This window comes from Rhinolophus sinicus, chromosome 7 (genome assembly GCF_057876585.1).
Source record: "Rhinolophus sinicus isolate RSI-liver-muscle chromosome 7, RSI-T2T, whole genome shotgun sequence".
Classification (NCBI taxonomy): domain Eukaryota; kingdom Metazoa; phylum Chordata; class Mammalia; order Chiroptera; family Rhinolophidae; genus Rhinolophus; species Rhinolophus sinicus.
This window is the reverse complement of record NC_142507.1, coordinates 47,660,856-47,688,329: the sequence shown is the minus strand read 5'-3', so window position 1 is coordinate 47,688,329 and position 27,474 is coordinate 47,660,856. Positions and strand designations below refer to the sequence as shown.

General features: G+C 49.4%; 1 protein-coding gene across 2 annotated transcripts in view; it reads right to left on the bottom strand.

The window, feature by feature from the left end:
* ATP1A1 (ATPase Na+/K+ transporting subunit alpha 1) overlaps positions 1 to 26,241 on the bottom strand; it is a 29,453-nt gene extending 3,212 nt beyond the window's left edge. The window contains exons 1-20 of one of the 2 annotated variants that reach the window (XM_074319019.2): positions 25,974 to 26,241; positions 15,996 to 16,100; positions 15,363 to 15,422; positions 13,277 to 13,480; positions 12,264 to 12,377; positions 11,706 to 11,840; positions 11,467 to 11,584; positions 10,766 to 11,034; positions 10,047 to 10,245; positions 9,624 to 9,733; positions 7,521 to 7,655; positions 6,800 to 6,992; positions 5,311 to 5,486; positions 4,163 to 4,299; positions 3,177 to 3,327; positions 2,390 to 2,558; positions 2,094 to 2,248; positions 1,625 to 1,748; positions 294 to 439; positions 66 to 196 (exon numbers count right to left, since the gene is read on the bottom strand). In XM_074319019.2, the coding sequence (XP_074175120.1) occupies positions 66 to 196; positions 294 to 439; positions 1,625 to 1,748; positions 2,094 to 2,248; positions 2,390 to 2,558; positions 3,177 to 3,327; positions 4,163 to 4,299; positions 5,311 to 5,486; positions 6,800 to 6,992; positions 7,521 to 7,655; positions 9,624 to 9,733; positions 10,047 to 10,245; positions 10,766 to 11,034; positions 11,467 to 11,584; positions 11,706 to 11,840; positions 12,264 to 12,377; positions 13,277 to 13,480; positions 15,363 to 15,422; positions 15,996 to 16,100; positions 25,974 to 25,985 (2,843 nt within the window). In that variant the 5' untranslated portion in view covers positions 25,986 to 26,241. Of the gene's footprint in view, positions 1 to 65; positions 197 to 293; positions 440 to 1,624; positions 1,749 to 2,093; positions 2,249 to 2,389; positions 2,559 to 3,176; positions 3,328 to 4,162; positions 4,300 to 5,310; positions 5,487 to 6,799; positions 6,993 to 7,520; positions 7,656 to 9,623; positions 9,734 to 10,046; positions 10,246 to 10,765; positions 11,035 to 11,466; positions 11,585 to 11,705; positions 11,841 to 12,263; positions 12,378 to 13,276; positions 13,481 to 15,362; positions 15,423 to 15,995; positions 16,101 to 25,246; positions 25,709 to 25,973 lie in introns of those variants that run through there. The other variant, XM_074319020.2, reaches the window with a different exon arrangement.
* Between the last annotated feature and the right edge of the window lie 1,233 nt (positions 26,242 to 27,474).

Genomic DNA, 27,474 nt, shown 5'->3' with positions numbered 1-27,474 from the left:
GTGCTGGGCTTTTCGCACGGGGCTGAGAAACCCCCAGCCCCCGTGACTGTCTGCCCTTTACTCACTTCATGCCCTGCTGGAAGACCGAGTTCCTCCTGGTCTTACAGATGACCAGGTCAGCCCACTGCACCACCACGATACTGACAAAGAAGGCCGTGTGGCAGGTGAACTCCACAATCTTCCTCTGCTCGTACGTCTGAAATGCACAAGGCAGACAGCTGAGCCTGGCTCCGCGCCTGGTGGCTGGCGGCCACCTGCCCTGGGTGCTAGGAGCTGGTCAGGCCCTCACTCACCCACTGCTGCCCATAGCTGTCCTCCACGTCGTTGATCCAGCGGTCATCCCAGTCCACTCGGATGCCCAGCAGGTGAATGGGGAGGAAGCCGTTCTCAGCCAGAATCACAAAGTAAGTGAAGAAACCCCCCAGGGCCTGGATCATACCTGACGGTGGGAAAAACTACTCAGGGCTCGAGCCCGACGCCCAGGCATCGGCCCCACACCCTTCACCTGGCCAGGGCAGCAGGCCTGCGAGGGCCCGAGCGAGGTCTCTGTCACCAGGCTGGTCGCCGTGACCGGCAGGATGGAGGACCCAGGGCCATGGCCCTCGCCCAGGGCTCTCTCCACTGAGTCACTTTTTAAGAGCCAGGACAGGGAGACTGGTTCCAACGCTAACCCTAACCCTAACCCTATCCTGGTTCCAACCCTAACTCTAACCTAACCCTAACCCTAACCCTATCCTCCTATTACTTAACCACCTGCTTCATTCAGGACATGACCCTTGGGGAGAAAAATCTGCTTCCCCACTTACTCTCTCAAGTTTTCACCCATTGCCGCTTTGCCAGCCACTGTGGGAAGAACGGCTTTGGCACTTTCAGGGTCCTTACCCCCGGCACCCAATCCAACCACACTACCCTAAATGCCTCAGGACAAAATCTCATCCTACATTCGGGACCTGGGCCTTCCTTCTCTGCTCAAAACGAGGTCTCCCTGGCCGCCAGCCAATTACTCTGTTGCCGGCAACTGTCACATTCATCCTTGCCGCAGTTCCGTAAGGTGCTAATCTGTTCCGTTCCCCCCAAGTGTTCACGGCCCAATAATCCGTAAGTGGCTCCTGGAGGCGTCACCGGGCTGCCCTGGTGGAGGATTTGGGATCAAAGAGCATTTTCGTTGCCTACCGCTTAGAGTACCTGTTAGCTGGTCATGCTCCACGGATGGAACAGAAATCAAGCCCTAGGGGGTGGATGGGGGTGCAGGTCACCATTTGGGGGTGACCTTGTTTTTTCAACGCCTTCCTCCTCTCTATGCAGATTAGTGCCCGATACTCGTGTATCCCCGTGGAAAGCATGCATTTCCCTGGTACTGTGCCTGGCGTTCCCACAGGCTGAGTGAGGAGGGCACCCTCGGTTCTCAGGCAGAGTGACTGACGCTCAGCCTAAAGAACCGTAGTTCCCACGAAAAAGTAAGTGGGCAGCCAGCAAAAGATTGCTTCTCCCAGAAAAAAGACTCTTAAGAAATCTCCAGTTTCACGCTAGGTCACGGAGGGGAAAGACACCCTAGGTGTGGAGTCTCAGAAAGCTGCGGCAGACACCGCCACTCCGGGTTTGAATCCGCCCGCTTCCTGCTCACCAATCTGTCCGTAGGCCATGCTGATCAGCCGTTCGTTCACCAGTTTGTCCGTCTTGGGGTTTCGGGGCTGTCTCTTCATGATGTCACTCTCAGCTTGCTCATACGCCAGGGAGATCGCAGGAACCTGGGGAGGACGCGTGAGAACGAGTTATCACAAACAGGGAAGGTGACACTGTGAACCTGTGTTATAAAATCCTTGCCCTCCCCGTTAGAAATCTGTTTCTCACACCGTGAGACATCGTAAGTCACGTTTAAAAGCCACAGCAAAAATTGTACAAAAGGGAAGATTGATATCTGATGAACAGTGTTGGCAGTTGCCTTGTAAGAATGACATTGATTCTTTGATGCTGGACATCACTACTGAACGGGTTTCTTTTCCTAGGGCAGTCCCGTGGACCCCGGGGGGCAGTGGTGAGCCCTGACGTCACCCCGTAACACTAGGATGTGTGGACCGGTGACAGTCACTTACCATGTCTGTGCCCAAGTCAATGCAGAGGATGGTGACGGTCCCCAGCGGTAGTGGAATGTTGGCGATAATAAATATCAGGAAGGGGGTAATCTCGGGAATGTTACTGGTTAGGGTGTAGGCAATGGATTTCTTCAAGTTATCAAAGATCAGACGACCTAGGAAAGCAAGATGTTTTCACTGTACTGCGGAAAGCGGCAGGCCAGACGCTGCACGTGCCCCACGAGCATGCAGACGTGGCTCTACTGACTGGCTGCCTCAGGATCCGTTTCTGCTGACACTGGATGTAGCGCTCTCACCTTCCTCTACTCCAGTCACAATGGAGGCAAAGTTGTCATCCAAGAGAATCATGTCGGCAGCTTGCTTAGACACGTCGGAGCCGGCAATTCCCATGGCAACCCCAATGTCCGCCTTCTTCAAAGCCGGGGAGTCATTTACACCGTCGCCAGTTACAGCTACGATAGCACCCTGCCAGGAGGGAAAGAAGGGGGTGTGGGTTAAAGAATTCAGAGCGTCTGGAGATGGAAATAAGTGAGGTGCCTGCCCCCATTCACCTCTCCTCATGACAGACATTGCTCCTTTCCCACAGGCTGTAGGGAGTCTCAGAACCCACACAGCTGCCACCAAACAAGAGAACTGAGGAATGACAGCAAACGTACGACCCCATGAAGGAGGGGCGACTCGAAGTCCTGACTTTGGCAAGCGGCACTCCGGAAAACCCCCACCTCTCTTACGCAACCTCCCACCCCAGGTATTTTCAAGGTGTGGGACGAGAGTCTCCTGGCTCTTCACCTGGCCAGCGTGGACGCCAGGAGCTGGGGATGGCTATTCCAGGCCAGCGCTGAGGCTCAGACGTGGAGCCACAGTGAAGACCTGTACTGTTAAGTGTGTGTCTCCACCAAACCATGATCACATCACGTTTCTCTCTGCGCCCGGTGCTTCTTCCTGGCACACACACCCTACTGGCCTGAGAAGAGCTGGGTCGCGTTTCCCAACACCGCTGCTTTGTTTTCTGTTTTGTGCTGCAACGGTGACCTCTGAGGCCAGTGGCGCCCCAGGCGAGTCCGGCCCTGACTGCACACTGACCTGTCTCTGGCAGCCCTCCACGATGATGAGCTTCTGCTGAGGAGAGGTCCTGGCAAACACGATCTCCGTGTGGTACTTCAAAATGTCATCCAGCTGCTCGGAGGTCATGTCCTTCAGGTCGCTTCCATGGACCACGCAGGCCTTGGCGTCTCTAAGATCAGGATCGGGAAACAAAGGCCCCCCATCAGGTCACCGGCGTGACACTCATCCCCAAGGGGGTGCTGCTATACGATGCAGGACACGGCGTGAACAACGCAAAGCCAGGGGCAATGTCCCCCAGGATGGAAAAGCTGGTCTCTATCCAGTTACTTTACAGGTTACATCGCATTTTCACGTGTTGGCTCATTCAAGACTCACAAGCACCTGTGGGACAGGCCTGTCTGCCATCGTCCTTTCCCCGTCTTTTATGAAAGACATGTTGAAACGATATGACCAAGTTTTAGACAGTAGGAGAGCTGATGAAACACCAAACTCTCTCCTAAACCCCATGTAAGGGGGAGGGCCCTAAACCTTCACAAAACATGCCCCCCCCACCAAAAAAAAAAATCTATTTCCATCATCTATTCTATTTTGTCAAAATGTTCCCTTTTTGGCCTGAACCTTTTTGGCTTGTGTCTTCCCGATTTCACTTCGTTACTGTGGACCTGGAAATGGACAAGGCGCTAAGAGTACCACCCCGTGGTGAGCAGCATGAAACCAGAAGCTAGACTGCTACGTGGATGGCGGGATTACAACTCAGCTTCCCAGCTCTGCAATGTGGGACTCACGCCGACTTTACGGCCTTTCCGTATCTAGTGCTCAGGGCAGTGAAGCATCAGCTAAGCAGTGCTTATGAGAAAATGCTACAGTTGATTTCTGGCACTGGAGGGACAGTCCCTTATAGAGAGCGAGCCTAGAAGCAAACCATTATCGAACCAGGCTGAAGACTGCTGACCAGCACCAAGGGCACATTCAAGGCAGACTGTGCTCCGAGTGTCCTGCCGTACCTGGGGTTCACCTGGCTCACGGGGATGTTGAGGCGAGCGGCAATGTCTTCCACAGTCTCATTGCCCTCTGAGATGATGCCCACACCCTTGGCGATGGCTTTGGCGGTGATGGGATGGTCTCCGGTGACCATGATGACCTGTAACAAGAAACAGGAAAATTGACTGAATGCGGCTGCTCAGCAAACATCCCCTAACATGTCTTATGTAAGTCCTCAAGCATCAGTAAATCTGAAGGAGGATTCAGCCTGGAAAGTCAAAAGAAAAGGAATGTACATGTGAACCTGACAAACATTCACGAGCCAAAAATACAAACGTGTTCACAGAAAGAAAACAAAGCCAATACCTAGATTTTTATCGTGTACACGACCACAGAGGATACACGATTATCTGTTTTTTCCTTTTACACAGTCATATGAAAATACTCAAGTTTACCAAAACACGATAAAAATCTAATGCAGGTGGGATTGTAGGGTCAAGATGCCACATATTGCCGGTTGCATTCTCTAACGGGCCCAATTTGGGGGGAGAGCAATATGTAACAAGAATTCAAAATTGTTACCATTCTTTTTCGACCCAATGATTATCTTTAGAAAAATACTCTTAGGATAATGTAATCAAAGTGATGAGGAAATAATTTTTACAGAGTCTTTCAGGGCAGTATTACTTATGAGAATGAAAAAGATGCATCCAACACCCAGCGACCAGGAAGACTAAATGAACGACCTGGCATTAGGACTGACTAGTATTCCACAGCTTAAGGAAGGGAAAAAAAAAAGAGACAGAGAACACCAACCATTCATAACCAGGTCCACAGTTAACTGAAAACACCGCAGACATGCCAGTCACTGCACAAATCAATTTAGAATTATGCAACTATTTCAAAATTGAAACCCTTACTGAATCTTTTGCCCTTTTTAATGTGCTTACGTTTCCTTCCCCAAAAAAGTATTATTTAAATCCCTCATCTGTTTACACCAACATTTTAATACTATTTGGTCTTCTCTGGTGGAAACTAAAGCTTTGGAGAAGAGCATCCTCTCCAGGTGAGAAAACCAGCTGGCCACGTGTCCCCCCCCCCCAAGGGACCACATCACTCAGCCGGGTGCCCCCAGGCACTCGGGGGTGCCACTGAGGCAGATGGGACATACCTTAATTCCAGCACTCCGACACTTGCCCACGGCGTCGGGCACGGCAGCCCTGGGAGGATCAATCATGGAGATGAGACCAACAAAGCAGAGATTTTCAACAGGGAAATTCACTTCGTCTGTGTCAAACTGGAAGCCTTCGGGGAACTGCTCGTCCGGCAGCAAGAGGTGGCAGAAACCTGCAAGGAGGCCAGGCAGCCGGTGAGGACGCAGTGACAGAGGCAGCCGAGGACAGGGGCGGCCTGTTATTCATGCCGTCTACCTTGGGCTGAATGTTGACTTTGGACTAGTTTTGAAAGTCTAATTTTATCACAGAATGAAGGTTTTGTTTAACATTTATGAATGATACAGAGTCACTGAAAGAAAACACACGCAAAAGACAGACTCTCTATCACCAGGCCTCAGAGGAAGAGAAACTGTTTAATGTGGGGAAGATGGACCTGCCTGCTCCGTTGCTTAGATTTGGCACATCACGTCCTTACGTCGTCTCAGCTTCCCTCTCTGGCAAAATCAAGGCCACATCTCTGCTCACTGTTCATTTAACCAAACTGTATTGCTGAGCGCCCGTGGGAGCCATCGTGCTAGCTACTTTGAGGGTAACTGCAGATTGGACATGTTCTACCCAAGGGGTTATCGTCTGGTATTACTGTTAATACAAGAATCGTGACACTCAAGACGTTCCCTCGCATGCTGTCTGAGGCTCCAGTGTATTTTTAAGTGGTTTAAGGTGCCATGTGGGCTCACAGAAGACTGCTCCTACTCTGGGGTGGAGGAGGTGGGGAAACAGCAAACACGTGAGAGAAGAGAGGGATCTTTCAGTTGGACGGAGACATCAGGAAGACACCTCTGGAGAAGGAGCAGGTATGAAACCAGAGTACGGCACACGAGGCAACCGGGTTTCAGTTACCCAAGCCAAGGGGAACAGGGAGAATTTTTATCTGTCAACCTACAGAACATTGTAAATGCCACCTGCCCAATTATATTCTACAATGGTAAATGTCCTTTTCATCCCCAGGGGCTGGCAGAGGAGAAAGGACAGGTAGTGTCCTAGGCCCGAGTTTACCACCCGTCTCATGCATGAGCTGACTGCACTGTTCCCACGTAAATTCACAACCCTTCTATGTCAGTCAGGAAATGGCTTTATTCTAAATACCCTAGGAATTAATTTTAATTTCATTAAGTGTATACAGATCATGGACATAGCAGCAAAGGTTAGAAAATGACACTCTTCTCCCTTTTTTTTTTTTTTTTTTAGGCAAACAGAACTGAACAAAGGTCTAAGTTCAAGTCAGAAAGCAAACGAGCAGGATTCTGCTGCCCACGGCCCAACCCACAGAATACTTTCTCCGGCACCTACTGTTTCCAAAACAATAGGGGGCAAATCAAGAAGTAGGAGGGTTGCCCCAGAAAGGCCTACGGGGCGGGGGGTGGGGGGTAACAAGCTCGAGAGGTTAGCATGATGGCTGGTGGTGGGACCGGGTTCTCTAGGTACCTAGCACTCGCTCTCCCAGGCCGCCCAGCTCCAGGTAGGCGTTCTGGAAGGCGTCTTTCAGTTCCTCATCCAGGGGCTGCTCCTTGCCATGGAGAAGGATGGAGCTGCAGCGGTCCAGGATCCTCTCTGGAGCACCTTTCATCACCAGCAGGTGTCGGGGCTCAGCCGTGTTGGGGTTCTTGTGAATGGACAACTGGAAGGGATCGTTCACATGTCAATGGGTGTGGCCTCCCACGGGGGGAAACCAAGCTCCCTTACTATCTAGTCTTTGCGGCAGGAAAACATCAAGAGCCCTTAGGTCTGAATCCTGACGCGCCTCCTTCCTTGTAGCATACTTCGAATGCTACAGAAAAAACAAGCGCGATGATCGATGCATGAATTCCTGAAACGCGTTCGTATACACAATTTTCCTGAAGAAAAACCAGGAACAAAGGGGCTGGCGTGCACTTGTGCAGCTAGACCCTGACCTAGCCCCCTCCCCACACCAAACAGCACATAAATATGCCCGAACAACATTTTAACGGCGGCTTCATTTATCCTCCCGATATTCCAATAAAATAGGGTTTTCAGCTGCAGCTTTCCAAAGAAGCTTGAATAATTTTAGAAAAGCATTTAAGCTTGTAAATTTCCAAAAGGGGGACCGGTTCTTCCAGCTCGTGTTCTCTCGTCCCCTCTCTGTCCCGTTGCCCCCCCCCCAGCGGCCCCGCCCAGCTCTTCCGACCTGGTACTTGTTGGTGGAATTGAAGGGAATCTCGACGATTTTGGCGTATCGCTCTCTCATCTCCTTTACAGAACCGCAGCACAGCTCGATGCATTTTAAGAGTGCTGACTCAGAGGCGTCGCCTGCCACTGCCCGCTGTGAAGAGAGACAGCATCTGTTAATCACCCCGAAAACGCTGCACCCAGGCACCACTGCAAAACAGAAAAAATGGAACGTATTCCAGGCTCATCCGAAGTAGGAGAGGGTGGGAGAAGAGCAGCAGCGGTGGGAGGGATAGGACTCCCTGTCGCCCACCGCCCTCCAGATGCAAACTCATACCTCCTCCTAGCCAGCCCTCCCCGTGCCCCCGCTCCCCAAACCGGCTTCTGGTAAAAGAAAGGCACCTGAAGGTGTCACCTACCCTTGGGAGAAGCAAAACACCCTTCCCACCTACTTTAGCCTATTTTTTTTATCTTCTGCTGTTGAAAAGTCTCCAAGCCAACACTATTCCCAAGTACAAATTTTGGGTTATGAATCGGAACATACCTACTGAGAAAGGGAACATTTATTTACAGCACCGTTTATTGTCCTTCCATGTAAAAGAAAAGGCCGTTGGTTCTCAGGACTGGGGACAAACTGTGTCAAGGGCAGAGTGGAGGACTCTATATTCTAAACATAATTATGCAAAAATATCTGCGCTTGAAGGACGTGAACTGAAAGCTATTATCTGCTCCAAGAGGAACGATTTCGTTAACACGCACACTGCAAGTAACACATACGTATCTTTTGTGTAATACACTTGCAGTGCGACATATATATATATATCCTGACACACTAAAAACATTTTCAGTTGCAAACTTTTACATAAACATTTTAGAACTTAAGAGACCTGCAAGGCTGCATTTACAGATGAAGAAATTAATACTCACTTACAAACACCAGTGGCCCTGTTTAATAAGAAAGGAGGCCAGGTTTGGTAAGAAACATGAAATAAATGGCATCATTTTTAATAAAAGCCAGTTATTAAAGCAGAATAGGGCTGCCGCATGATGCTGGCGGGGGATAGAGGGGTGGGGTGGGGAGGGGTGTAATGCCATTAACATAGTCCCAACTCCTGAAATACTTAGAAACAACATCTAAAGCTATCTCCCTGGGGCTTTTAAATCAGGAAAGATGTGGTGCTCGTGCATCCCACCCCCCCTTGCTCAGAGCCTAGAGAACTTCCTTTTTGAGGCAAGGAAAAACACGAAGCAGGCCTCTGAAGTATTATCCTAAGATAACAACACCCTCCTTGAATCAACACCAGTTCAATGACAAGACAACCTCCTTTAAAGAATGAATGAGCCGTCTGCACAACAGAAGCCGTCTAGCTCAGTTCCATCTCCGCCACTTTCTCTCTCTGACAACTGGGTTTCTACCCAGAGCTACCACAGGCAGCCTAGCCTGGCGGAGAACCAGGGAGCCCCAAGGCCTCCCACGGCTCGTCCTCGTCCCCGTCCTCAAGAACCTTGTCCAGCTCATGGCCTTTCCAAAATTGTCTTCACCAGGCAACACAGCAAAATCTCATTTCAAATTTCATGTGCATTCCATGAGGCTGAGCTTATTTTTGCATCATTAGCAAGCAAGCTAAGAACACGGAAGATAAGAGAGATAGCTGAGCTATTTTAAGAAAATAAATGGCTTAAAGGGATTTATTGGCCTCTACTGTATCCTAACATGCAAATGTAATTATCAAGCCCCACGAGTAGCCCTCACTGCCTGCGAGGGTAGGTGACAGCGTCTTGAGTCAGAACAGCAAAACTAGGGTTTTCACCAGGAAAGACTGCCTCCCACCTCCTTCTTCCCATCTCCCTCTACTCGCCTTTGGTCAGTTTTAAGTATAGATTCCCCTTTTTCCAACTTATATGGACCACCGATACTGTCAGAACTTTTGAGAGCTCGTAGCAATGCAAATTATACACAACCAAGCATCACATGGACCGTTCCCAGTGTCCTCCTATGAATAGTTATTTACAGACCACAAAGGTCACGTGCTGTTCAAAAGGGGCACTCACAGGGTGACCCTTGTAAGGTACCTACACACCGCAAGACAGCCTGAGGGCTAACAGGAACTCCTGAGCATACCTTGAGGATAGGCAGGTTTTCCTGGTTAGCCTGAAACACAGCCCTGTTACAAAGGCCCGCGATTCTGGACAGGGCGAGCCAGGTGGCTGAGGACTTGTCGAACGAGACACCTGATGGCAGCAAGAAGAAAAGGCAGGAAAAGAAGGCATTAACTTTGCACTCAAGTCCTACGACAATGCAAACGCTGCATGTCATTTCCCAATTAATTAAACTAATCAGGTCTTAGGTATTTCCCAACCACATTTGTACGGTAAATTCAACTTTTCTATTGACATACTACAAAACAAGCACAAACAAAAAAAACCCCAAAAATCACAACACAAAACAAAACCTAAAACCCATGCCCCTGACTCTTTATCAAATGAGTTCAAAAACAGGCAGCGTGAACAGCTGTGGCAAGTGTGGGGCGGGCCCTCATCGTACCACTCTGATTCTCCGTGGTGTCGGCTTCATGGATCTGATTGTCAAACCACATGTGGGCCACCGTCATCCGGTTCTGAGTCAGCGTTCCAGTTTTGTCGGAGCAGATGGTGGACGTGGACCCCAAGGTCTCCACAGCTTCTAAGTTCTTCACTAAGCAGTTCTTCCTGGCCATGCGTTTGGCAGTCAGGGTCAGACACACCTAAAAAAACGTTAGGGACCAGATTACTTCAATCTCCACCTAGCTGGAGTGCGACACAAACCCTGGCTACACCCTAACAGAGAAGGAATGTGTCTATAATTAACTCTCCAATTTTCCGGCAAAGTCGGAAGAGTAAGGGTGACATGGATGTATTTGGATGAGGCTTTCCTTTCCCCCCAAATAAGCTATGTATTGACAAACGTGAAAATAGCCAGGATTAGGCACATCTGACTTCCCCCACTCACCCCCCAAGTTCTCCTTTGCCCTTGTGCTGGTCTGGATCACGTGAGGACGGACACACAAGGTTTATGCTTCTGGGGGACTATCTTCCCTATGAAACCACACTGGCAGTTCTCCCACTGTCTAACCCCACTATGTGGCTCTCAAGAACCCTCTATGCCAACTTGCGATGACACGTAAGCAGGCGGCCCCTCGGGAAAGGGGAGCGGATGAGGCTTACACTCACACCAGCTGACCTGCGTCAACCCCGAGCGACCATGGCTTTCCCCGAGCCTCTTACCGTGACAGTGGCCAGCAGACCCTCTGGCACATTGGCGACAATGATACCGATGAGGAAGATGACGGCCTCAAGCCAGGTGTACTCGAGGATCAGCGAGAGGATAAAGAAGGACACCCCGAGGAACACAGCCACGCCCGTGATGAGGTGGATGAAATGTTCAATTTCGGCAGCGATTGGAGTCTGGCCCCCTTCCAGCCCGGAAGCGAGCGTGGCGATCCTTCCCATCACAGTGCGGTCCCCAGTGTACACAACAATGCCCCGGGCAGTGCCTTAAAAAAGAAGGGGAGGGAAAATCGTACCAAATTTGACCAAAGAAGTCACACAATTCGCACTATTAACGGGCCTGGTGAAAAGAGACAGAAACACACGTTTTTAAGGGCCAGCTCTTGGGTGGTACGTGCTATTTGTTTTAAACCACAGAGACAGTGGCGAAGGGATTTCTATCCATTAGCAGGAAGCAGTTACAAACTCCAGGCTACATGAGGGCTGCCAACAGAAAGGGCACACGGGAGGTGGAGGACGAGGGGAAACGGCCACGAGGTGTCCCTGGTTCCCTGCCAGCAAGGGAACCACTTCTGCTCTGTGCACGAGTGGAACGGTCAGAAATAGAGTCGATAAAACGAGAAACTGTGTCCATGGCTTTTTTGGGCTTTGTGGCTCAAGGCCAAGCCGTGCGGAACACTGCCTGAAAATGGTCTAACCTTCAACGCAGTTGGTGGAGAAGAAAGCAATATTCCTCGTCTCCAGCGGGTTCTCGTTTGTGAAATCTGGAGACCTGGTCTGCGGTTCTGATTCACCGGTGAGGGAGGAGTTATCCACCTATTGGTGAGAAAAAGGAAGGAGTGTCGTGAGTACACGGGCCTTGTCACAGGATGCGGGACTGCACGCCACGCTCTGCCCCAACAGCAGGGGTCAAACCTACCCACCCAGGTCAGCCTACCTTGCAGCCGTTTGCAGATATGATTCTGAGATCAGCGGGGATGCGATCTCCTCCTTTCACTTCCACCAGATCCCCGACTACGACTTCCTCTGCATTTATGCTCATTTTCTCACCGTTTCGAATCACCAGGGCTTGCTTTGGAAGCGGAAAATAGTTCACACCGTTACCAGAGATCAAGATGGCCACCAACCGGAAAGGAACGTCCAAACAAGAACATCACGCTACCCAAGACCCGCAGTCCTAGTTACCTGCATGTATAACTGAGACCATTTTCATGTGCCCTAACAGAGATTATCAATCTTTTCATTCGTGTAAGTCACAACACTTGGGCCACCGTTATCTAGGAGGCAGCCCTGTCATGCCTACTGTGCTTGCTCTTTCTGGGTCCGTTCATAGGGAAGATAGCCACTTTCTGGGGTGGTTTCGGGTGGGAGGTCAAGGCACCCCTCTCTCTGAGGGAGTCACCAAATTCTTAGAGAACCTGAACCTCACTCTTGTTCACATTCTTGGGGCTGTCAAAGTCACCCGATGGGAAAGGACAAAGCAGCAGGCAGGTACCTGAGGAACCATGTTTTTGAAGGATTCCATGATCTTTGAACTTTTGGCTTCTTGATAGTAAGAGAAACAACCCGTTATGATGACGACAGCAGACAGCACCACACCGAGGTACAGCTGGGAGGGAACAAACAAGCCAGGACCTTAGTTAGGACCGCACGGCTCGGAGTGAAGAACTGGAAACATTCGGTTCATTTTTGATGGAACGAAAAACAGAAATATAGAACTCATGTCTCCAGATTTCTCTTTCTAGAGACCATATATACAGGAGGGTCAGAACTGGAGTCACACGGACACGGTCACTAACCTAACAGACATTTGGAAGGTTCGAGATGAATCAGTTTTTGCTGCTTTAGTAAAACAAAGAAATGTTCGGGAACAACTTGTGACTTTTGAGAAATGGCTACCAAACATTTCCGGACATGTGTAATGTATGCATATTAAAGCTGTGCCCTGTCGCCTAGGAAATGGCAGCCGGTCCAGGTGAGGACTTGGGCAGAGCCACCTGTTCACAGAAGCAACGTGCAGTGTGGACGTCCAGCCTGCACGAGCCCCTGCAGGGGAGAGAAACCTGAATCGGAGGAGGAGGAATGGCCGGGTCTTGAAGGCAATAGTTACCGACACTACATTTCCCCGGTGTTTAAAACCACTCAGCAACTGAGTTGCCAGATGGAAGGGGGACTGGGGGCGGGGTGTAAAGGTGATGGGATTAAGGAGTACAAATTGGCAGTTACAAAACGGGGATGTAAAAGTATAGCACAGGGAATACAGTCAATATCGTACTGACTGTATATGGTGCCAGGTGGGTACTGGACTTATGGGGGGAGGGGCGCGGACCACTTTGCAAGTTACATACACGTCCAACCACGATGCTGTACACTAATGTAGTAACTGAATGTCAAATGGAATTGAAACCTAACAACTACAAATTTTAGCAAAGAAAATAAGCGGGTGGCAAAGACCGAGAGGATACTTTATGCGCAGACGATAACCCAAATTACAAGTGCACCACTCACATTATCGTTTTGAGGTTCCTCTTCTGTGGCGGCTTGGATGCCGTACGCCAAGAAACACAGGATCGCTCCAATCCACAGTAACATCGAGAACCCCCCAAACAGCTGCCGGCAGAACTTGACCCATTCTGGCGTGGTGGGAGGGGGGGTGAGGGCGTTCGGCCCATCGCGGGCCAGAATCTCAGCTGCTCGCGCAGGAGTTAAGCCCTGAGAGGTAGAGGAATGTAAATAGGACACACGGCTCCAGCCCTTACGAGGTAATATAACTACCTGATGGCTGGAACGCTGCAATACAGGATTTAGGAGGAAACAACGCTTCCCAAGCAAAGGGAAAACATGCCAAATTCTGAGGATCCCCCTATGCTCCGGGCAAACAACAGCCCGAAGTTTCCCGAGGAGCCCACCCACCAGACCAAAATTCTTTTTAAAAAACTGATCGAGGGACAAGTTTGAATCCAGTCTGGTCTCTTCTAAGTTTTAGACAAAACCCTCTGTAAATATCAAAGGAGAAAAAAAAATAAAAAATCTCTGTTGCAATCTAACCTATTATTGGGTTCACAGCCAAGTTTTAAGTATAGAACTTTATTCTTTGGATAGTAATTAAACCAATTATCTGGCAGGGAAGAGTTCACATACGTGTATATTTTAACTAACCCCGAGGACACCTGTCAATTGAAAAGTATTCAGTGGAAAAGTCCACTCTATTGTCTAATGGGCCTTGAAACCAAGATTCACTGACGACAGACAGTAGACATGTCTCCTGTTACAAGGGGAAACTGTGATTACTTTCACACTATCAAAATACCAAGTCAGAAAAAAAAACTCACATTTTTGCCTCAAGGGTCTGTTAATATGTAGTTTGGGTTCGTGTTATTTTTAATATTTGAGTTAACCAGAGTGTGGAGAACGGGGAAAGGAAAAATCAAACAGTAAGGGATAACAAGGACGCATTTAGGACCCTCCGTCCTCTGTGTCAAGTTCATGATGTACGAGATCCTGGGCAGAACAGAAACCAGCACCACCAGACGTCTGAATGCTATGTGCGTGCCAGGCACGGAATCCAGCGCTTCAAAATGACCTGTCTGATTCTCACGATAACCCTTTTTAGGTATTACTAATTCCATTTTACAAGTCAGGAAACAGACCCACAGCATTGGAGTAACAGACTCTGGGTCAAGGAGAAGACGTTTTCTCAGAATCTCATAAAATTTAAGCGCGATGACCCATGTGATGCGTTCAGAGACTGCCCGACAGTAACTGTCAGTGAGGCCTGACTAGGCCTCCTCCCGGAGCTCAGCCTGCTTAGAACTTCTTGATAATTTATTGAAACAATGGCTACATATTAGCTGGGATTCAAGCTACTCCCCAGAATTTTTAGTACCGTGTTTACCCGAAAATAAGACCTAGCCAGACAATCAGCTCTCATGCGTCTTTTGGAGCGAAAATTAATATAAGACCCACTCTTATTTTACTATAAGACCAGGTGTCATAAAATATTATAATACAATATAATACCAGGTCTTATATTAATTTTTGCTCCAAAAGACACATTACAGCTGACTGTCCGGCTAGCTCTTATTTTCGGGAATACATGGTAGTTGTCTTGAAATAACAAGCTCCACCCCTCCCCCAACTGGTGCCTTTCATATTGTTTATGGCAAATTTCGTAACAAAATCCTTTGACTGAAAGGTTTCTTTGGACCGTGTAAAACAAACCAAGAACCAAGGTTTTGATATACTGCAATGAGCTCGCTGGTGAAGTGCAAAAATTTGAATTGTTGGAAGTTGCAACTCCGTATAACAGGGAGGAGAATACAGGGGAGATCTGCAATCAAAAGGCTGGGAAACGAGCGTGGCTTTGCAGCTCCCCAGTCTCCAGTCTGGTGCTCCATTCATTGGAAACAAAATATTTAAAAAGCATAGGAAATCCCTCGCTCTGCGCATGGCCTATAGCAGATATCCAGGCAGTGGCCGTCATTATTCTCCTCCAGTGCCTGAGGTTAGGCCTGTGGTGTGGGGGGGCGAGGGGGGGAAATGGGGTTAAGAGGAAATTCGGATTCTGTATACAATGTTTCAAATTGAAACTTACTCGGCTCAAGTCTGTTCCGTATTTGCGATGAAGTTCATCAAGGCTAAGTTTATGGTCATCCTAAGGGAAACAGAAACAAAGAATGAAACACTGTATCATTTAAAAAAAAAAAAGTTTTAAAGAGCATCAGTGTCACTCATCGTGATCATTTGCTAGCTCTGCAAGCCTGATGGTTTCCTTTTCATTCCAGAGAAAACCTTCGGTCTTGGAGAGCTAGTAAAACCTCCCTCACCCCCTCTGATAACCAGACAGACACACTCTGGACAGGTTGCCAGAATGGAAGCCTCCACAGGCAGCTCAGGAGCCTGCAAAGTGCCCCCTGTGTAATCCAGAAACACAGAAAAGCAAAGGCCCACGGCCTCGAGCCCAGGTCCTCTGTGGACCTTCGATGAGGCCGCAGTGGTTGAAAACTTTTCCAACCTCTAACAGCGTTTCAAATGCAAGTTTTCCATACCCACACCTCTACAATGCACAGGAAGGTCTGTACAAGTGCAATAATCGATTGCTTTATTTTAAATCTCTGACTGAAGGATAGGGTGTGGGTTGGAGGGCAAATCGTATACATAAGTGATATATACGAAGACACGATGAATTTCTAAGGAGAACAGAGCAATCGTCCTCCTAAGTACTTACCATAGCAACTTCTTTCTTGAGTTCATCCATATCCCTCTCTTTCTTGGCCTTCTTTTTGTCGCCATGATCTGACACGGCCGCGGGCTCATATTTATCACGTCCAATCTACAGGAAAATGTGGGAAAGGTACGGTTGGGAGTTATGAACAGCGTCTCAACACCAAAGATCCGGGAGCAGAGCATTTCGGCGGTTTTCCGGATCGCCATCGTTTTGCACAGTTGTTGGGATACTGCTCATGGAAATGCATGAGCTTATGCCACAGACTGAGCAAAGCAACCCATCCATTATTAATGCTGCCATCATAAGCTCAAGACCCGCCATCTGCATGCACCTCAGGGCATTGAGACCAGTGGGAAAATCGTGACGAGCCTCAGGATGGCCCTGCCAGCAGACACTTCCACTTGGGGTGAAGAGGGAGAGGATGTGCTGTCAAATATTTACGCTGCGGCCTTCCATCTTCTCCACTGAAGGAAGGAAACCATCTTCCCATGATTAACGTATGCCTTTGCATTCCGAACCAGACAGGTCTGATTTAAAAACCTGGGCTCTACCACTGACCAGCTGTGTTATCCTTGGGCAAATCACTAACTCTGAAGTCTCAATTTTCTTCTTCTCAAGCATGGAGATAATAAGAGTGCCTACCTCAGTTGGTGTTTTTGAAAGGACGAGGTAATGCAATACATCTACATACTAGCTACTTTTATTTAGCTTGGCAAAGAAATCATTAAGTATCAAATTTAAATATGTTTAGGGCTCACCTAAGAACACTCACCGTTTCATCACATTAAAAAAACTCAGCCTAAGAGTCCTTAAAATTCTTTAAGTGAAAGACAGAAAAAAGGAGTCCCCACCCCAATCTGCAGCCTGAAAAGACCCTCTCCCCCCCCACACCACACACCACCCACCACCAATGAAAGTCCCTAGAAATGTTTGGACATAAGGATGTCGGCAAAGCACGTGCCTTATCACAGAATTCACAGGATCCACCCACGCCTCTTGAAAACCAGGAATAATTTTTAGAGAAAATGTTGATTCTATAGTTTAAATTGAGATTGCTCCACTCTCCCACCCCGTTTAAAACACGTGAGCTCATCTACACAAAGCCTCAATTTGCTATAGACGAAAGCGCAGTCCCTGAAGAGGCCCTCATTCCAGACAGCAACCCCCCACTCCCACAATAACCACCACCCCAGAAGGACAGAGCAAGGAGGTATTAGCCATCTTCTTCAAGTGATCTGTGCTGCTATTCCTGTTATTCTGTGTCTCCCCCTTACTCATTTCTAACGTTCAGAAGTACATTATCAGCTGCTAAAACAGTAAGTAGGAAAGCGTGTCTAGATGACAAAATTTTACTGTGCTGGGGAAAAAAAAAATCAGAGTATAGGTGTGTTTCCGTCATAGCTGACACGGTTGCCAAGTAACTGCAACATTCTCTTGAATTTTAAAGTAGTCTCTGAAGACTCTTCAGAGAAACCCTGCCCCCAATGAGTTGGCGTTGCCCACATGCACAGACACGTAAATCCTCATTCCCAATGTTCAGGTCCCGTGGTCCCTTCTGCAGTATTCCTCGACTAAGACCCTCTTCCCACAGAGAGAGGAGCTCCTTAGTTTCTATCTTCTCTGTTAAGAACGAAGCAGGTCTAAAGATAACCCACATTCTTGACATTCCCTCCACTATGAACCACCACCCAAGTAAGTGCCTCTTTGTACACTGCCCCTGGTGCCAGCTGAAAGCAAACAGACAAAAAGAAAGGACAAGGCTTCTTCCCCAGGGAGGAGCCAACAGTCTATTGGCTATTTCCTTCATATACTTAACAGGAAAGCACAAACCTTAAAGATCATTTTAAAAGACACGGACTAGGGATCTCTAAAGGACTTACGTGACCAGTTTATATTGATGTTTAAAATACAGTTCACAAATTCCCTTTAAGCAAGTATCGTTAAAATACATTTAATTTGAATATACGAAAATCAGAGCTCAAGTCCTGTGCCTGACCATCTGTACGCTTTGATTATTCTCAGACTTTCAATAATTTCCACTCCAAAAGAGGGAGGAGAGAATTATGGAAGCAGCTGGGCCTTGGACGGCTTCCAAAGTTTTATCCCCATTTACAAAATACGTATCTTGCCTGTAGCCTCAGTTATCAATGGTTAAGTTAGCGGGGAATCTAGATTCCCTAATAACCCTCCCCTTCCTTCATTCATGCTATATAGGGCGGAGTTTTAAATGAGGACATTTGTGAAAAGAGACACATGGGCAGTATTAACATGTGAGATTTCCTTTCCGTCAAGATGTTAATTTTTTCACTAGGCAACGTTTGTCCAGAACAGGCAACTTACACAATTCAGTTCTTCCCTACAAGTAAAACAATAGTTCAATGCTAGCTTATCTCGATGGGAACTAAATATTACTTAAGTCTCTATTAGTCTCAATTATGACAGTTTCAAACCAGAAAAAACATCTGTGCCCATGTGCGACAAGGGAACAATGCAAAAAATAGGTAGTAAGATGACATGTGCTTTATTCTTTCTCTTAAAAGCATTTTGGAAGAACCAAGGTCATGGCAAGGGGCACTGATAAATATGCTTCCCCCAATCTACTGAAATGGCTTCCCACTCCTCTGGGCACGCAATTCCTACTTTTCCAACGTTGGAACATTCCAATCACTTCTCCCACTCCCTGGGGGCAGGGGGGCACCCTCTGTTATCTCTAAAGAAAAGTACAACGGAAGCTCAACATTATAGCCTTCTCAGAAGGGCCACTTGTGAAAATGAAGTAAGTGGGGTTCTGGTTTTTTTTTCCTATCTAATTTAGGAAGTGGGAGGTCAGCACAAGGGCAGGGGCTTGCCCAGCGTGTCGTCACGGAGCTTAAACCGTGTCATTATTTCACCCTGTGCTTCCTAGGGGTTCCATCTGCTCAAAGATTCACTCCCCTGAGTTCTGCTACCATTCGATCTAGGCAGAGGGAAAGGGTGACCCAGGAGACGGGAAGGGAAAATTCTTGACAGGAGGAACTAAGGCGAAGGCGTGTAAGGAGGTTCGCTCATTTAGAAACACGGCGAATCCTTACAATGAGTGAGGCATCTCCGAGACCTAGAGGCACGCCTTCCTGGATGCTTCAGCAATTCACTATTGAAAGGCGGTAGAGTGGGGGACAGATAGGACAGGTGCAAAAAAATTAAAGTCTCCCAATGTAAAAAAGCACAGAGACGTGCAATGAGGATTTGGACAGAAGCACCCATCCCAAAGGGTATGTCCCTTGAGGTCTGCATGAGCTGAAGCTGCCAGCCAGGCCTTCAGACCCATCTCAACCACCAGCCTCCACACCAGCCAGGCTTCAGGGCATTTCTCTATTGTGCCTTATGGGAGTTCTGGCCACTGTCCCCACCTTATCAGCCCTGGGGCCAGCAGGGAGTTCAGAGTTCTTCAGACTTCCCAAATTCCAGCTAAGGAAGTCTAAAGGGTCCACGGAAGCTGAGCTGTCCACACCCTGTAGATGGTGCTTCTAAGTCAGCCCCAAGTGCCTATGCCAGCTGCAGGACCCTGAACAGCCAGGCGTGGCTTCCTCGTCCCTAAAATGGAATTGACACTAGGTGTTAGTACTAAAGGATCTCGAGAAGGCAACTGACAGGCAGATGAATCAAGGGGCTGACACCGACTCTGAAAACGAAACACCTAAGAAACTGCACTGCTTCGCAAACCCACAAACAGAAACTCTGGACTAGCAAGAGGGGCCAGCAGGCAGGTAAAAGTAACCGCCCCAATGTAGCCCATTTCAACACTGGCCAAGAGGGTCGTCGAAATGGCACCTCTGAACCCAATTTGGCAAAATCTGCCTTAGCAGGGATGTTGGGGGATGGTTGCCTAGAAGTACCCGGGGCCACATCTTTCCTTGATGTAAAAAGTGGGGCTTTCCAATCTTCCTGGGATCACATATTAAATCAGAATGAAATGCAATCATCTATGTAAAGGTACTCTATAAAGTGCTACACAAAGGTTATTACTGTAACTTGGTTTAAATTAACATCTGAATTACCGCCATTCCTCACTGTGAAAACTCCTTTTAAACCTTAAAAAAAAACAAAACCAAAAACCAACCTCATTTTGGGTAGTTTTAAAAAATTTCATCTCATCAAAACTTAAAGAATATACAAGAAATGATCATCAAACTCAATTCATTAAACCTCCCATTGCTCCTAAATGACTGAGTAGTTTAGTTTTCATACAAGGAATCTTCTAGCCAGGGACCTGAGGGACAGGAGAAGGCCGCGGCTAAGCGAGAATACGCCCTGTCCTACTGCAGCTGCTCTGTGCTCGAGCAGCAGCGAAAGCACAGCTTTTCTCTGCAGAGATGACCCGAGGGACCCCCATGCCATCACCGTCCTCCTCTCACTCACCTAAACGTGCAGCATGCTGGGGGATGTCATGTAGCAAGGACAAAGCAGCGGGTCCCTCTGTGAGCCCAGCTCAGCACCTTCAAACCAGGGGGACGCAGAGAAAACAGCTGTGGCTCCAGCTCCAGCCAGAGGGCTCCCTCAGCCCCCAAATCAAAGAGGCTTAACCTTCCTCCCTAACCTGCCAGCACCTAAATTTTTAACCAGCCTGCCAGCCCACTCTACCTGCAATAGTGAGTAAACATCCACGATTATTTAAAAAAAAAAAAAAATTCTAAGCTTTCTAAAGACTCTAAATAGATTTTAGATTTACTTCCTTTTTAAACACGTGCTTTGTTTTTCCAGTTCATTAAAAATAAAACACACCCCCTTTTTAAAATGGGTACGCTACCTGTACGTTAGGCACCTGGGCTATGAAGAGTTAAAACTTCCTACCTGTTCCCTCCATCTGCTGCCCTCCTCACCCCTTTCTTCACTTTGCCGGACCACTCTTTGGCTCTCGGACCACTCTTTGGCTCTCGGGACTCAAAAGATGTCAGTTTGAGAGGCAATGGATTAAATAACTGACACAAGTGTTGAAAGGGGACTGAATCCGTTCCTAGTAAGTCCTGATCGCTCCTCAGTTGGTACCCTGCAGCCGAGGGTAGGAAGTGAATCAGAAGCCAGCTGAAGATAAAGGCAGCACAGCCCCAGGGAAACAAGCGTTGAAACAATAAAACAAACAGGGCACCAGGGAAGCCTCGCCTTGGGTGGAGGATAAAAGACAAAACACATGACAATCCCCAAAGTGCTTGAGGGCCCTGCCCTTCCCGTGGGGACAGACTGGAGAGACGCACCAATCGGATCCAAAACCTTGCACTCTGTGATTACCACGTCCCCAAATTAACACAGGTCCCAAACACAAAGCGCCAAGAATCAACTTTCCTGATCACCAACAGAAACTATCTAATAGTTGTTACTAAACGGGGTTTGAATAAAACCAGATACAGAGATAATTAATGTTCAGCTAAAATTCATTTGTCAAGTCACAAAGGAAATAAGGAATGAGGTCTATTGGCCAAAATTCCCTTGGCTCAGGATCCAAATGAAAGCAGAGAAAAATTGTGGGGTGCGGGTGGGGGGAAGAGGGGGCTGTCGTCTCACTCCCAGAACTCGCTATTCCCAACATCAGTCAAATAAATGTGAGGAACTTCTTGTGGATTCCTGACAACAGATTTCAGCACAACTAATGAGGTGAGTCATATGCAAAGAACAGTCTCTCTCTGACTCCAGCCAAGGAACACACTTTCCCTCTCATAGGCTCAATTCAAGGCAACGTGAGCAAAGTTCAAACCTGACTTGGTTACAAGTCTCCTTTTCCAAAAATACAGAAAGGAAGAAGAGCTCTTGGAAAAACGCTGGATTTCAAAAAGCCCCTTTCCTTCCCAGTAGCACTTACTGACCGTGTATTTTCAGCATAACCCAGAACTGGACAGCTCTGGCAGGGATGGGGACACAGTCTGCCAGTGTTTTGCTGTCCAAACACAGCCACTCTGATTACTGTAAGCCCATCTGATCGGACACTCGTGTTTCTTCTTCTGGCCCGTTGGCTGGCAGAGCGCCCTGGCCAGCTAGATGAAGGCACCACAGTGCAAATGTTCACACTCCTGCCCATCACAGAGGGCTGAGAAGCCCAGGCTCTTCTGTACGTCTTTCCCAGAGACTTTCAAAATGCTGTGAAGTCCTGTACTTGAAAAGTGAAAGTAGATGAAAACTAAGACACTTGTGAATAGGTGAGCAACGTCAGCTGACATTTCCACTTGCATTTCTTTTGGTGAGTAATTAATAGTGTTTCCCATGATTTTCAACCCTGACTGTGTTTTTCAGGTGAAAGAAAACCTGCTCTCTAGTTTTGAAAGGGCCGAAGAAGAGCTGATGAAAACCTAGTCTAGAAAGATGGGATCTCTCAGTGCCCACTACTTTGTAAGGCCCAATAATAGCCGCACTCACTAAACAGAAGAGAGATGGGGTCACCTGGTCCTCACTCAGGGTGAGTCCTCGACCCACGGGCCATTATCATCTTTTTAACCTTGTTGTTTTTAAATGAAGAAATGAATTTTACTTTTCCATACAAAATCCTTCAAATATTTCATTAAAGCCTCTTTCTCACTCTTAAGTTTGGATTTATTGAAAAGAACATGGCCTGATTTGAACAGAAAACTCACACAGAGCTGTTAATCTGTTGCTAAAATAATCAGAAGACAATGATTTAGAAGGGTTCTGGGATGGAGCATGAATGCGTACAAGTCTATTGTGTTTTATGATGTTGAATTCTTTTTGTTTTTAAATGCAATTTAGGAATAACATTTCCAGAGGTCTGTATATTTTAAGTTTTAGTCCTCACCTGGATAAACATTTTACTGGATTTTTACCTCCCCCCACCCCCACCCCCCGCCTTTTTTGGGTTGTCAAGTTGAGCCTACTCTCAGATTCTCAGATTTATAAATGCAGACCTCCCCCTTTCCTCCCCTCCCACCCAAAGGTGAGTCACTGGCGTGTTACAAACTTACTGGCAGAGAACACTACAAACTAACAAAGAGTTAAGTTACCAAAAGAGGATACACCCTCAGGACAGGGTACAGCAAGAACAGGCACACCAACACTTCACAGGCAAAGGGCGTGATGCAAACCAACCCTCTTCTCTGCCCCGAGTTCCTCTTGTAAACCGCTGCACTTGCTGGCGGCCAGGCCTGGGCACCTTTCCACACCGAGCACTCTGCCTTACAATGTTTTCCGTCTAAAGTACTAACTTTATAGCAGCCAGAGAAGATTTAGTCACACTTTCAAGTTGAGCTCCAAAAGGGCAGCTGATAATGTCACCATACAACCAGGATTTCTGCTGACATGTGTATGTCTTGTCCAGCCTTCACCTGAACCCTTTTCCCTGCTCCTCTTTAAACCAGGACCCATAAGCTAGGATTTATTTTCTAGGTAACAAAGTTAATATTCAAACAATGGAGAACTGCAGCGAGGGACCTGGTGACATCCCTGCCCCCCCCCCCCCACATCTTTTGTAAACGAGAAGAGAGTTTCTGTGTACCTTTGTTGAGCTAAATAGTTGTGAGTGGCAGGCCTAGCTGGGGATTTAAGCCAAGTCACTGGCAAAAACACCCAATATGAAAAAAAGGGGACAAAAATCCTATTTCATCCAGGAATGATTCAGCTGTTCTTTCATTTTCCTACCAAAAGCTCAGGAACTAGATTTTTAAGGAGAAATAAAATCACCTGAAATATCATCAAAATCTAGGCGATCCGAAAGTAGGAAGAGGGGAAGAAATTAACAATGACCTTAAAAATTAGCTGCCAGCACAGGCTTCCTGGTTAACCAATTATCAGCTGGGCTTTAGTCATCACTCCACCCACATTTTAATCCTCATGTGGAAAAATCCCAACATTTCAGTATAAAATAGCCTTCTGAACATTTGGACTGTCACAGTAAGTCACTGGGGACAAAAAGGGTAACTTTATCCCAGGAGAATCATCACCAATACACACACACATACTCACCCTTCACGTTCAAATTATTAGAGTATCCAAGACACTAATTACAACCCAGCATATAAGGGGCATATCATCCTGTGTTAACCAGCTACAATTCAATTTTGTGTTTGCTAAGCCTCTAGACATTTTACTGGGATTCATGAAACATCTTACTTGCACCTCCACAACAAGGTATGTATATGCATGTGTGTGGTTATGAAAGAGACACACGGATGTGTGGTTATGAAAGAGACACAGAAAGAGACATAACTTACTCAAACATCTCTCTGGGCCATTAATTCTTTATCAGATATACCCCCATGTCATCTGAAGAATGACTTTAGCGTTCTACATATAAGGCAATGTTAAGCAGTGAGTGAGTGTTCAGGCAGGGGAGGCCACAGGCTGTTCAGGAATCAGGGACATCTGGTGTGTCATTAACCAACCATTTGACCTTGAGCAAGTCACTTCACCTTCCTAGGCCTCGGGAAGGTATCTGTGAGTTCTACACCCGCCCAAATCAGTACTGTCCAGCTCAAGAAATAAACTTTTTTTTATTTGAGGGGGGCAGAGATAAAGGAATGAGCTTTAAAGAGCTTGTTTAGAGGCATGATCTAAGGTTTGATGGTGTGGTACAAACACAGGCCACAAACCCAGTTTCCATCGTGGGGAGTAACAGGCTGGCACTCAGCTCTGGGCCTTCAGCTACTTGACCTGCGCCAGCCCTCCACATTTTGTGCTTTGAAAAGATACAAGTTGTGCATTTCCCACTTCTCCCTATCGGGTCCTCCAAGCCTTTCAATTGCCTCCTTCAAAACCCATTTAGAAGCCAGGATGCACCCTCCCTTTTCCCCCAGCATTCACTGCACAGGGCAGAGCCCTACAACAGTCAAAGGCCTACTAAGTGCAGGCACAGCGCAAGCCCTCGAGCTCAGGGAGTGGATTCTCTCCTACCAGTATTCTCACGACCTAGTCATCTTACGCCATGAATTGATGCTTTTGGGGTGATTTTGTATAAACTTTCCTCAACTAGACTCTTTGGCCCCGTCGGGGTCCCGGTTATCACAGTTACAGAAAGGTAGGAACCAGACGCGCCCTCCTTTCCTGTCTCGGATCCCCCTGGATACCTGGGGAACCGCTCTCCCGCGGCTCCACAGTGCTACCACCGCCTACTTGTCCCCAGCCTCCAGTCTTTTTTCGTGTTTATTGTACCCAGAGGCCTTCGTCGGCCAGCCTGTCCATCTCCAAAAACGTCTACATACCCCTCCCCACTCCAGTTGCCCCGGGCGCATCCTGTGTTTGTGGAAAGTGTCCCAGTAAAGGTCTCGGAAGTATACCTTAAAGGCCATCTTAAGGCGGGTGAAGGCACACCCTTGCTGGCACCAGCCCGCACGACCGGCTCCACAGTCCGGGGAAGCCAGTTTTTTCCTTTGGGGGAGGGCGGCCGTCTCTGCGGGCAGCTGGCTAAGCTCCAGCGCCTCCAGGAGAAGGAGCCTCGTACCCCATGGCCGCCCCCGCGTCGGAAGCCCCTACCGTCGCCCCGGGCCGCGGCGGGAACCGCAGCCGGGAGGAGCCCGGCTGCGCGCCCCAGGGGAAGGGGAGGAGCGCGCCTGGCCTCCGGGCACGGAGGGCGGAGGGAAAGAGGAAGGCGAGAGATGGGAGGTGAGGGCGGGTGGAGGGAGGGAAGCGGGCTCGGGGATGCCGCCGGCGGCCGGCTCCTTCCTGGGGCGGCCCGGCGCCCGTTCGCCCTCCTCCCAGCCCCGTGGCTCCCCGCGCCGGCTCCGGGAGCCCCGGGCCACGGCGCGCTCGGAATGGGGGGCCCGCAGCCCCTCTCCCGGGTCCGCCCGCCGTCTCCCCAGCGCTCCCTCCCCCCGCCCGCCGTCCCCCATTGCTGCGCTCCCTCCATTTCCCAAGTGCGTCGTCTTTTAAGCCTGGCCGCTGTGCCAGCCCCTGGCGCGGCGCTTCCTCCTCCGCCGCCTCCTGCTGGCTGCGGTCGCCCGCCTGACTTCCTCCCCGGCCTCCGGGGCTCCCCGCGCCCCCGGCCCCAGCTCTCCCGACACTCACCCCTTTCCCCATGGTGGCGGTGGTTAGTGCGCGGCGCGGGGTCCCGCCGCTGGAGAATCAGCGAGAAAAGCAGAGAGCAGCTCGCGGCCAGCGGAGCGACGAGAAGGGAGGTAGGGCTGCCGCGGGGCGGGAGGGAGGGAGGGTGGACGGCCGGCGGTCGGGCCGATGCCGCCGCTGCCGCCGCCGCCGCCGGGCTGCTACCGCTGCTGCTGCCACGTGTCCGCCTCCTCCCGCCGCTCCTCTGCGCCCCAGACCCCGCCGCAGCTCCAGCCCGCGCCTCCTCCTCACTTCCTAAAATATGCAACCTGCGTCCTGGCCCCGCCCACGCCCCCTCACGTCACCGTTACCGGAGCAACCTGACACCCGCCGCCGGCCGGGCCCCGCCCCCTCTGCAGGCCCCACCCCCCAGACCCGGGCCGCGCCGGCTGCGGCTAGTCCCGACTCCCGGCAGGAGGGCGCCGGCCCCCCGGCGCGCGTGCCCACGTCTCGGGAGGCCGCGGCCGAGCCACTGCGGGGCGCGCGGGCTGGCTGGGCAGCGCCGCCTCGGCGGCCATGGAGCTCCCGTGCCCCTCCCTCGCGCCGCCCTGCGTGACCGGCCTGCTTTGTACGGCACCGAGGGTCCGCAGTGGTTGCGGGTACGTTGTCGGAACTGGGCTCCCCGAATCTCCAGGGAACCGGGACAGAAACCTCTTGCGGAGGGGCCTTTCCACTGCATCAGGAAGCTCCTCTGGGATGGAGGGACGCGCCGAGGTGGGGGTGGGGGTTCAGGTGTGACTGCAGCCAGCGCCCGCCTGGGGGACTCCGCTTCCCTGCGTTGTCCTGGCCCCGAGCCCACCAGCCTCTCGGTGCCCTCCCGAATGCCTCCTTTGGTCTGGGATCCCCGTTATCCACTTCCCTCTCCGCCCCGGGAGGAATGGGTCTGGGCTGGTCTTGCCGGAGGCCCCAAGCGTCCTCCCCAAATGACAATGCAAAGGACGTCCAATGAATTCATTCAGGCAACTGTGTGAATGAAACCTGCTTGTCCAGTTTGGTGGTTCGCTTTTTAGAGGAGAAACACCTGAAACCTTAAGGAATGCGTATCGTTAGCGAAAGGGGCCGACTGGAGGGGAAGATGTTTGACGACATGTCTGGTGCCTCCCTATGCCGCCTACTGGCACAGCAGTGCTCTTCCAGTGGCCGCCTTGGGTGCTCTGAGGGACCCTGGGCCCTAGTGTGAGGATGAGCCCAGGACCCCCCACTCCCACTCCCAGAGAGCCCTGGCCTGGCTGCCTTACGGGACTTGCCTCGCATTATGGCTTCTGCTTCTTAGCAGAGGCTGCAGTGGCTGGAAGTCTCCATTTAGAAAACAAGGTAGTAGTATTATTAACAATGCTTTCAGGAAGTCAGTATTCTCCAGAGAAAGTCATTTCACCTCTCTGTTAAATACTACAAGAAACAAGGAAAATAGTAACTTCCTAAGCAAGTAAAAGCTGGCCCTATCAACTCTAAGTATTCATTTAAC